Source organism: Pseudonaja textilis, chromosome 2, assembly GCF_049901715.1.
Source record: "Pseudonaja textilis isolate UNSWEBS1 chromosome 2, rPseTex1.2, whole genome shotgun sequence".
NCBI lineage: Eukaryota > Metazoa > Chordata > Lepidosauria > Squamata > Elapidae > Pseudonaja > Pseudonaja textilis.
Genome location: NC_141991.1, coordinates 41248335 through 41260456, shown reverse-complemented (window position 1 = coordinate 41260456; position 12122 = coordinate 41248335). Strand labels below are relative to the sequence as shown.

Sequence of the window (12122 nt, the reverse complement as noted above, 5' to 3'; positions counted from 1 at the left end):
ATTACACTAATAACTAGAGTATACAAAACATTTGCTAGACCAATACTTGAATACAGCTCATCAGTCTGGAACCCACATTACATATCTGATATTAACACAATTGAGAAAGTCCAGAAATATTTCACAAGAAGAGTTCTCCACTCCCCTACTTGTTGCAGAATACCTTATGCCACCAGACTTGAAATTCTAGACCTAGAAAACCTAGAACTACGCCGCCGATCGGTCCGATCTAAGTATAGTATATAAAATTATGCATTGCAATGTCCTACTTGTCAATAAATACTTCAGCTTCAGCCATAACAATACAAGAGCACACAATAGACACAAACTCAAGGCACCGAACTTGATTGCAGGAAATACGACTTCAGCAACAGAGTGGTCAATATCTGGAATACTCTACCTGACTGTGGTTTTTTTCCCCCAAACCCCAAAAACTTTAACCTTAGACTGTCTACTATTGACCTCACCCTTTTCCTAAGAGGTCTGTAGGGGGCGTGCATAAGCGCACCAATGTGCCTACCATCCCTGTCCTATTGTTTCTTTTATTTTTTTATTTTTCTTATATATATCCATGTATTCATAACTATGTCTTTACTTATACCTATTCTCTTGTAAACAATTGACAAAAATAAATAAATAAATAAAAATAAATTAAAAAAATAAAATATTTCAGAAGGGACCCTCCCTAGTTTTCTGGAGACTAAAAAGAGAGGAGGGGAGATGTACTTGATTGATGACAGCCCTGTGCTGTATTGCAGACAAGAAGAACCTCCAAATGAGGTAATCCTACTTCATCACATTAACAGAATCCTGCAAGACTGAAAATATTTCTCCTGTCCTTTCTTTTTAATCACCAGAAAACTTGGGTGTGTGTGTGTCCTATTTCAGCTTCCCCTGCTTTCCCTCACCTGAAGACTGAGCTGTCACTTATCTGACCCATGTCTAGATGGAATGTCTTCTTCTATCTCCAAGGTCATTCCCACATCTCATTACTGACAAGAGGCAACAGACTGTTGCCCATAGACTAAAGGGAGCACCAGTTCAGCCTCAATTCCAATCAAAATAAATCTAGACTGGAATATCTAAGTTTGGCTTAAGAAACACTGGATCTGTTTGAAAGAATTGGCTGCAGTTCAGGATGCTGTATAACCTCTAAAATACACTTCTTCCATACTGCTCTCAGGGTTCATTCACCCATTCATTCTTGATCCAATCATCTCTTCTTATATGGTATTACCAGACTCGCTTTAGTGCATTCCACATACTTTTATGTTTCTTGTGATGTACACAGCTTTCATTTCCACGTAAGAAAGGAACACAGTTATTATCTGAATTAAAAAATTGGAGATTATTTCTGGCAATAGAGAAATGCGTATCTTTATACCTGAGGTTATACTTTAAAGTAATATTACTTCATTGCCCATTGTCCCTTTCCTGGAATAGAAGATATGTGCATAAGCATCTTGTTTTTTTCCTCCTTTTCTTTGTAACTGCTTTTCAAGGGTTTTTCATTACCTGAGTGCAGTAGCCATCAAGTAGCTGGGAGGAAGAGTAATATGACAGATTTAGATCCACTAAAGCAGTAATGGAGATGTTTTCTTACAGGCCAGACTGTAGAGGTGGACTATTGATAACATAGATGGCTTTTCACTGGGATTAGAAATAAATTGTTCTGAAAGTTTTGAAATGTTCATAAAACATTCTTCCTACTTCCCACATAGGAAGAAAGTTCTTCCAAAGTACATTTTCAGAAAACATACTCCAAAACAATAAACTGCAACAAAACGATGGCGGAAGTCTTGTAAAGTGTCATCAAGTATTCAAATGAGATTAGATTTTCTTCTAAAAGTGCACTGCGGGAAGCATCATTATTGCTCATGTACTATCTAGGCTTTTGCCGGAAAGTTTCAACCTCATATATTTCATAAGAGATCAGAGAAAAGAAAACTCACAACACTGAGGCAAAAAAAAAAAAAAAAAATCTTGTCTCTTCCATTACTTGGAACCTAACACTGACATAAACACCAGAAGGGGAGTCAATCATGAAAGAAGTATATTACCTCAGTCTCTGAGGAAAGTCCAGAAATACTGATGGGTTACAAATGTTTGTCATATGTTATATGCAAGGTTGAGGATATTAGTGGCATTAGTGGTAATATTAGTCGTATTAGTGGTAGAAGCTTTCTTCAGTATCATTTTCCCTTGAATGTAAATCAAAACATCCAAATAAAATAGGGAGTCCAGTAGACCCATTCTCTCAACATTTTTTTTTCTTCCAAGTGGTTTTCTGCAAGTGAATGGTCTGCTTTTTTTCAGATCAACCCAGTGTTGATCCCATGGTTGTGACTGAATTAACCAACCAGTTTGTCACCAAAGCCCGTTTTCAGGGGCTGAGTGAGCCTGACTAGCCCAAAGTCACTCACTGCCTTCATGTCTAAGGAGAGATTAGAACTCATAACCTCCTGGTTTCTAGCCTGGTGTCTTTAACCACTACTCCCTACATTTATATTGGCAAGTGAAACAGAGGAGGAAGAAGGTAAATGTACTCTGTTGAGCCTAGTAACATTCCCATGCATGTACAGGTAGAGAAGACAATTATTCTTATTGAGAAAAATGAGAAGAAAATAGCTAAGAAAAGACATAGAAACATCAGTTCTCTGCAAAATGCTATTACTTTTTTCTTCTTTTTTACCAGCCGACTCCTGTCCCTAATAGCAATGCTGTGCTGACTCCATAAAATACAAGGATTTGAATTATTATTTTTTCCAGTGCAAATAGTAGAACTCAATAGGAAATGCATATAACTTCATAAATGATAGGAGGAGAGATCAAGATATCATGCTCAATCATAATTACCTTGTATAGAGAGAGCCAAATCTCAGCATGATATATTAAACTTTTTTTCCTACTGATTTTAGGTTTCCCACTTTTCTACCAATATTTTGTCTTTAGCTGATATCTATTTACATAAGCTTATATGCAGCTCACAAATTGTTACCTTTTAGTTTTTCCAGCTGCTAAAATATGTAGTTTGCCATGATCTTTAGGGAATGCAAAATACCTCTCTGTTCTTCCAAAGTATTTTATAAGACTCCATTAAGCATAAAATAACAAAGAACAAATAAACCAGGCAATAATTTGAAAATGGGGATCTTTGGGGACTAACAGTTTCTTAAAATGGTTTAATAAATCAGTAGGTAATTGCTGCTGATCTGTATCGCACTAATGCTATATAAATTTACCAACCAAAAACATATGCCATCTGCAACTGTTACAGAGAGGATAATACATTTCTTGAAAGGGTCGCCTAATCTTCCACCATTGAATCTGGAAATAGCCATGTTGTGCAGATGTTCATGCTAATTTCCTGGGCTACCATCTTTGTTTTCAAATGATGTCGGTATTAGTGGGATAAATCACAGAGTTTAGTCAATTAGCTGTTGAGTCAGAGTTAATTAAGAAGCAAGCCAGCTTTTATCTCTTTAGTTTCCAAACTTTTATCTTAGTAGTCAGAATGATAATGTCACACAGTGGACCCATATCAGCTATGCTGCATTTAATTCTTCCTCTCCTTCAACATTTCTCAAAATTCCAGAGTTAATAAATTTTTAGAAACCATGATAATGTCAGATTTTACAAACATACATAGAACAGCTTGGGCAACATGATGCATTTGATAGGTTATTCAGATCAAATGATCTGCAAAGGATGACACATTTGGAGGTGAAGCTAATTAAGAGAAGACTGGTCCACATTACTACTACTACTACGACTATGACTACTACGGCTACTACAACTACTACTACTAACAACAACAACAACAACAACAACAACAACAACAACAATAATAATTCTCCTCCTTCTATCTTCCTCTTCCTCCTCCTCCTCTAATGGATTGTCTCTTTAAATGCCAAAAGATGGGTGGGGAACATGATCTTTTCCCCCTTTTATCTTTCAGGATTAAATTAAATGCTTATTCCACTGATGCAATTATTCACTGATGTAAATTAGACTTGAAAGATACTACAAAATAAATAATACACTAATTGTCCTGACTAATATAAATACCAATTGTTCTACTCTCACCAAAGTCCGGTTGATTTGAAATATAGTACCCCACTTCATGTCAAATCTCTGCATCTTTAGTTTTTTCCTTCTAGTTTTCCTAGATATCTATTAAATATTTAAATCAAATAGTATTTTACTTTTGCTGGAATTTGCTAACAATAGAAGTCACAATTTTTAAGCATATGTCTTTCTGTCTGTCTGTCTGTATATAGAGTTTTTTTTTTAAAAAAGATATTTTATCTTTAGTTTTATCTTTAGTATTTAAAATAAACCAAAAAAATAAACAGTTTCCATTTTTATATCTAAAAGGTGCAACACTTGTTCTGGAAGAGGCAACAAAACCTGTTCCACCTGCCAAGGGATGAAAAAGTTGCTACATTTCATCCAGTTGATAATAACTTGGTATGTAATCCTGTTGGTGATGTTATGTTGATGTTAGCATGAAATATCGATTGCTGCCATTGCTAAAGCCTCTTCAAAGAGCCCAACCTATGTGGTGAATGTTCAATTTCACATCCTTTCCTTGTTTTCATTCATTTTTGTCCTTAAATCATCTTTTTCAGTATACTGGGCATTTCCCAGTGCTCAGCCTGATATTTCATTGGCTGTCCTGTTGATATATTTGGTGCCTCACAAAAAGATGGGATAAGGCAAATATTGATTTTTTTTTAAATGAAACTTAGAATATTTTGGTAGCCATAGGACTATTCATATAGTTGAAGGGAGTCTATTCTGAAGTTGGAGGGAGAGATTTATTTGCTTTGAGACTTATTGAGAAAAACCCTTTATTACTTGATTAAAACACCACAAGACAAATATTTAATTGTAATAATTACATGATTTCTGACAAGACAATCATTGCCTTTATTCAAAATGACATACTTGTTTGTCAGTTCTTTAGCAGGATAATAACCCAGAGGTTTTGTATTTAGAAGCATCCGGGTAGGATCAGTTTGTATTTTTAAAATTAAATTAGAATGTCAAATTATTTGTTTTGAATAATGTTAAGAGCTGTAGTGGCACAATGGTTAGAATGCAGTATTGCAGGCTACTTCTGCCAACTACTGGCTACCAGTAGTCTGGCACTTTGAGTCTCACCAGCTCAAGGTGAAATGAAGACCCAGATTGTTGGGGTCTTTCTATCTCGGACTCTCCCTCCCTCCTTCACTGGCTCACTGTTTAGATTTTAAGACAATCTCACCTTTCATTTGTAAATTCTGCATACTTTCCAACCATTCCTTCCATCTTATTTCTAATAGGAAAAAAACCCTATTGATCAGAAAACAAAATTACTTATACCAAGGACGTTTACACAAAAAGGACCCTTCTTGTTAATGAAGAACTTGAACGATTCTTTCTTTCACTTTCACTTGCTTATCCTTTTTAGTTCCTCTGAGTCTTGTTTTGACTGTGGGCTTTCATTATGAACTAGCTTATCTTAGCTGACCTCTCTTTTCACTGTTGTGCTACTCTACTCTTAACTTGTCTTTCAAAAACTGATTACTTTCCTCCCTGTCCAGTTATCCATTTAATGCACAGCAAACTATTAATACATCCATCTTTTAAAACTGCGGTGTTGTGCCTTATCTCTGTGTATGTATGATTTTGCATCAGGGATTCCTAAACTTTTGTCATCACTCTTTCTTTTACTGTCTTCCTAAGGTACACCTCCCCTAAAAACCCAACACAAACACAAATGAACAATGAAAAGAATACAATTAACATTTGGGAAAGGTGGTTCTATTGTGACAATGTAACTGTGAAGCTCTTCATCCTCCCTGATACACCTTATAGTTTGGGAAACCCCATATTAAATCCCCCCCTCCTCCTCCTTCCCCTTCTCTAATCCTTTTTTATCTTCCAGGAAAAACAATGTATATGAATTCATTTCTGAACAACAACTAAGCTTTCCAAGAGATCTTCTCAGTAATGCTATGGGGGAAAATGTACTTAAAGATGAAAATACTTTGGTAAGTACAATAATACTTTCTTAAGGCAAAGTTCCTGATGCCTTCAGATCCTTATTGTCTTTCTAATCATCATCATCATCATCACCTCTACCATCACCAGCATCACTACCAGTAGCAGTAAAAAAAAAGGCAACTAGAAACAACATGATTTAATTTTATAATTCATTTATTACCTCATGTAACTTTATCTAGCATTGATATATTAAACATAATTGGGCTTTCATTGGGATTTCAATTATATTCTTAAATTGGGTTCATATATTAGCTAATTAATTACTAGAATGGTATTTCTAAGCCTCTAGTTTCTGGAGCTATAATCCAGTCCAATGGAAAGGGACCACTTCAGAGAAAATGGCCTACTTCAGCTATTTGCTCCTGCTTTTTGTTACAAAATTCAACCATCTTTTAAAGTTTTTGATTAGTATTTAATACATTTGATCTTGGTCTGTAGGTGGTATTCATGCCACTCTCATAGTTTGGCATCTCATAAACGTTTGCACAATATTTTTTATTTTGTTGAATTGATGTGCCTGTTCCAGTTCCAGAATTACAAAGTAAATATATCATGTCCTGCAGTTTCATATTTATCATATGCATATTACATATCTTGAGATAATTCTTATTTTAAGCAATTGGAGTAGGGAGACACACTTTAGCTCTGCAGCTCCTAGTATTCTGCTTCTTATAGCAGTAGCACTTAGACTTATATACCGCTTCACAGTGCTTTACAGCCCTCTTACAGTCAGCATATTGCCCCAACAATCTGGGTCCTCATTTTACCAACCTTGGAAGGATGGAAGGCTGAGTCAACCTTGAGCTGGTGAGACTCAAACTACTGAACTACTGGCAGCCAGCAGTCAGCAGAAGTAGCCTGCAGTACTGAATTTTAACCACTGTGCCACCGAAGCTCATAGCGTTAGGGATTGAGCAATCTTCCTGTTAAGAGGGACAGGTGAACTTGTTATGTACAATGCCTGAAGTAATGCCATTACTCATGTCCCTGGTCTGCTAATAAAAACAATGGATGGGTGGACATGGTCAGAAAGGAGAGAAGGAAAACTTAAAAAAAAAACAGCAGCAACTCAGAGGAATAGAACATATAGTTTCTGAAGTTTTTTTTTTAATGTTTCAGGTATATCCTCTTGTTGATTTCCCTAATGCTGAGATCTCACTGGCTTCACAAAGAGCTATTGCAGAACATCATGGCCCACTCACCAGCACATCTCGCATCCTACGGCAGGTATATCAAAGTAGGCCTTTTGAAACTTGAATTCTACCCAAACTTTAACCTTATCACATACGAGAAATTTGAAAATCACAACGCTATGTTAGAAATAACAAGCAAACAAAAATAACTGTTTGTGAATACCATGTTTCCCTGAAAATAAGACTGTGTCTTATTTTTTTTTTTTTGCTACCCAAAAAGGCACCAGGTATTATTTTGGGGGGATATATCCACTGACTCACCTCACTTGCATGTGTCACCCCAGCCTCCTTTTTGCTGTCAGAGGTCTTCAGGAATTTCTTTTTCTGCAGCTGGCAAGGCTTTCCTGAAGCCCTCTGCAGCCAATAACAGAGCTCTGGATCAATCTGGAGCTCTCTTATCAGCTGCAGAGGCCTTCAGAAAAGCCTTGCCAGCTGCAGAAGAAATGGGCTGGCAAGGCAGGTGTGCGAGGCCTGGCTGCAACTGTCAAAGGTAAGTAATAGGGCAGCTCCACCCCTCTATCCACACCCTAACTTAATTTTTACCTGTGCACCTTGGAGTGGGTGGGGTATTAATTAGGGCTTATTTTGGGGGGGATAGGGCTTATGTGAGGCACACATATAAAAATCAAGCTAGGTTTTAAAAATCAGGGTAGGTCGTATTTCCATGGAAACACAATATTTCAGTTTATCTGCTGTGTGTTTGTAAGGAAGAAATGCACAATTCCTATTGCAGGAGCTGAGGATGAGGCAAATTGGGAGATCTTAATGTTTGTTTGTTTTACTTATAAGTAGCTAATTTAAGAAGTGGTGTTGGCAGATGAGGAACATAACCTTTTTTATCTACATACTTTTCCAAGAGAAATATTTCCCCAGTCTGGTTTCTGTGGAAGATTATAAATATTTTCCCCCATTTTAAAAATCTGGGTGGTTTATGTGTATCAAAAACATAATAAAAATAATACCAATAAACATTAATCAATTGCAAGAATGGCTCAAATGGAATATAATTTGAAACCATAATTGCAATCATCAAATGCAGTGACAGCTAAAATGAAAGATACTTAAAACCTACTCACTTCATCACACAATGATTGAGGCCTGAAGCTTGCTGAATTTTAGCACACACATCTCACTAAAGCAGGTGACTTTAACACTGACTTCCTGAATAAGCCACAATTGGGTTGTTTATGGGACACATCAAGCCTTTTCCCATGGAAAGGCATCTTCAGACTTTGCAAAAGGTACGGTAAGGCGGCATAGCAGTTTTGAAGGCTAGAGCGATCCTTAGAGATAAAGATAATGTTGGAAATTAATCTTCCATAAGTCCTTTGGAAAAGGCCATGTTTTTGTCTTAGATTAGATTAATAGAAAAATCAGATGGAGCTGGAAATTTAGCAGGAGAAACCAGATCAAGAGAACTGTACATGTTGCAGTGTACATTTATGCACTAGATGGCAGAGTGACTACATGATCAGGAAGCTTTTTTTCCCTTCTAAGGGACTCACCCACAATATTGCTCTTAAAACCTTTCTTGCCAAACATTTTAATTGAACACTTGTTTAAAAATATACGCTTTCTGTTTTAAAATGTCTCTCATACACAACTTGCATTGAAAGTGGTTGTCATCCATATTATCTTAGTGTATAATCAATTATATCATAGTTGCCAGGAATCTGAACACGAATACTATATCTTCTGCTACATAAGGAGATGACTTACCAGCCTATCAGAAGATTCAGAATTAATATGGAATAAAATCAGAAATGTGGTGAATATATATTAAATTAGATGGAGTTATTTTAGAAATCTTATCAGTTAAAGAATTAGTCACATATTATGGTTCAAAATTTTTAATTCTTTTTGGCACAGAGAGGCTACACAGTTATATTTTATTTTGTGATAGGATTTGCATATTTTTTTGGAATTATGTTACTATTGCTTTTATATCTCTTCCTCCGAGCTTAATGTAGTATGCACATAGGTCTCTTCATTTTATACCCCCAACAACAGAGGCAGTTGGACTGATAGAGTGTGATTGGTACTGTGTCCCCTTGTGAGCTCTGCATTATCCTAATTACCCTACCTGCTGTTTTTAATTTCTCTATTGTATTATTTCTTTTTAAAATATATTTTATTAAAAGTTTGTTTTCTTAATGTAAAATAGAAATAAAAACAATGGAAAGAGGATAGCGGAGATAAAGTGAAAAGAAACAGAATTGGTTACAGTGTTTTCAGGTCAGATGATTGTCTTTTGCTACCTTCTGACAAGCAAAGTCAATGGGGAAGCCAGATTCACTTAACAATCATGTTATTAACTTAATTACTGTACTTAACAGTGAAGGCAAGATTGGGTGTAAAATGGGGCAAAACTCACTTGACAACAGTCTTGCTTAGCAATGGAAATTTGGGGATTGATTATAATTGTAAGTTGAGGATTACCTGTAACCCAAAAACTATTTACATTCTTGTCTCTAATTAATGCGGGCAGCTTTGCCATCTCTGCCAGTTCCATCATCTTTTCAATCCATTCCTCCATTATGGGATTTAACACTTCTTTTCATGTAGAATAGCTGTCGACATCAAATCAAATCAAACGTTTATTGTCAATGCACAACATGTGTACAATGAAATTGAAATGCCTCCCTTGGTGCAGCCTCCCCTTCCCCCTAAAAACACAAAATACATCTCAATAACTCAATAAATTAAAGAAATAGAACCCCTAAACCAAATAAGTAATAACTAACACACATTCTCATATACCTATATGTATGTAACATAATTATTATATTACACTGGTATGAACGTGTTGCATGTTGCGCTGGCCCTGCAAGTCTATCATATTAAACCTAATTGTGGTGTTATGTTGCATTCAGAAGCCTGACGGCCCAGGGATAAAAGCTATTTTTCAGCCTATTTGTTCTGCTGGCTATGCTTCTATATCTCCTGCCTCATGGTAGGAGAGTAAAGAAGTGCTGACCAGGGTGTGAATCATCCCTGAGAATTTTCCTCACTCTGCTGAGGCAGCGGGTCCTGGGGATTTTGTCGAGCTGTATCAGGGGACAGCCCATAATTTTTTGTGCTGTGATTATCATCCTCTGTAACGTGATCATCATCACATTATCATCATCTGTGATCATCATCCTCTGTGCTGTGATCATCATCCTCTGCCTTTTTGTCCATGGCGGTCAAGCCAGCATACCATACAATATACATTGACATGTATATCAATGATGTTCCATTATTTTTTCTCCCATTTTTTTTATCCAATAGCCCTAGAAGAAAACTTTCTGGTTTCCATTGTTAGTCCATTTTTAAATCTTCTGATTTAAACCATGAATCTATGCAAAATATTTCTTTGCCTTATCCCATGCCCACCACGAGTGATTAAAAAATACCCTCCTTATGCTTGCATTGCAACAAACATTCAAAACACCTTTATATATCTTTGATAATGTATGTAGGGTAAATACCACTGGTATATCATTTTATAGAAATTCACCTTAAGCTTATAATTCAACATGAATTTCTGTCCTTTAGTCCACATATTTTCCCATTGCTCTAACATTATATTAAAATCAATTTTCCTATAATTTTTTCATTATATTCTCAAGTCTCAGCAGATGATGACACTTGGTTGATCTTATTCTGACTCAGTAGCTAAGCAGGTTTAAATCTTAGAAGAGAAAACTGGGAGGTTGAAAAATATACATTATATATGTATGACCACTGAAAATATAAGAGAGTGACTGCTAGAAAAGAACAATGTTGAGGTGTTTGGCCATAGAGAGAAAATGAATGAAGATCAAATTGCAAAACAAATACATGAAGGAAGAGTGAGTAGTAAGAGGAAATGGGAGACTGGAGCAGTCATAGTTGAGCAGAGATCCTAAAATATGATCCTATAAAAAGGGAACAGCATATGGACATGGTGGAAGCAAGGATGGGTTGCAAGGATAGAAAGTTATGGAAAAATATAATTAATGGATTTATTTTCTTAATGCCATGCCTTTCAATTAGCAATAGCATAATGCTTTATAGCACTCTCTGGGCAGTTTACAATGTAAGCATTATTTGCCTATTGACCCCAACAATCTAGGTCCTCATTTTATAGACCTCAGAAGGATGAAAGGCTGAGCCAACCTTGAATCCAATCAGGAGTGAATTCCTGCTGTGGGCAGTTTGCCTGAAATATGCAATTTAACCACTACACAACCAGGGCCAATTTCTCTGACTTACCTTTTGCCTTTTTTTTCTGTGCTGACCATGAATTTGCTTAGTATGTATTATAGAGGCAAACAGCTTTTGAACAATTTTTTAAAAAAAACATGGATGTGTCAATAACAGTACCAGAAATAAATCTGGAGCTAAAGAAGATTTTATTTTTATTTGTGCTGTAGCAGTTTAGATTTGAAAAGAAGATCCTTTCATATAACACAAATAGAAGTTATTTACTAGTTCAAACAAGGCTGGTATATCTACACATTGCTTCTGTAATCCCTAGCCACAATGTATGCAGTTCCATCTTTCTTGATTCTGTCTTTCACACAGGCCAGTCTTCATACTTACTCAGGAGGAGACATGAGTGAGTAGCAAGATATTAGCTGCAATAATCAATTATTGTTAAACCAGTGATGGAATTCAATATTTTTTTACTATCGGTTCTGTGGACATGGCTTGGTGGGTGTGGCACGGGAAGGATACTGTAAAATCTCCAGTCAGAGGTGGTATTTGCCGGTTCTCCGAACTAATCAAAATTTCTGCTACAGGTTCTCTAGAACTGGTCAGAACCTGTTGAATACCATCTCTGTGTTAAACGTTTAGAAACCTACCAAAGCCTCCATGTGAATATAATGGTTAAAGGATGTGATAAGTAGGGAC

At 36.2% G+C, this 12122-nt stretch overlaps 1 protein-coding gene across 2 annotated transcripts in view; it reads left to right on the top strand.

The window, feature by feature from the left end:
• The window catches only part of SSUH2 (ssu-2 homolog), a 62741-nt gene that overhangs the window by 44015 nt on the left and 6604 nt on the right, over positions 1-12122 (top strand). For both annotated transcript variants that reach the window (XM_026721253.2, XM_026721259.2), the window contains 3 exons: positions 4378-4470; positions 5933-6038; positions 7171-7278. In XM_026721253.2, the coding sequence (XP_026577038.1) occupies positions 4378-4470; positions 5933-6038; positions 7171-7278 (307 nt within the window). The remainder of the gene's footprint in view (positions 1-4377; positions 4471-5932; positions 6039-7170; positions 7279-12122) is intronic.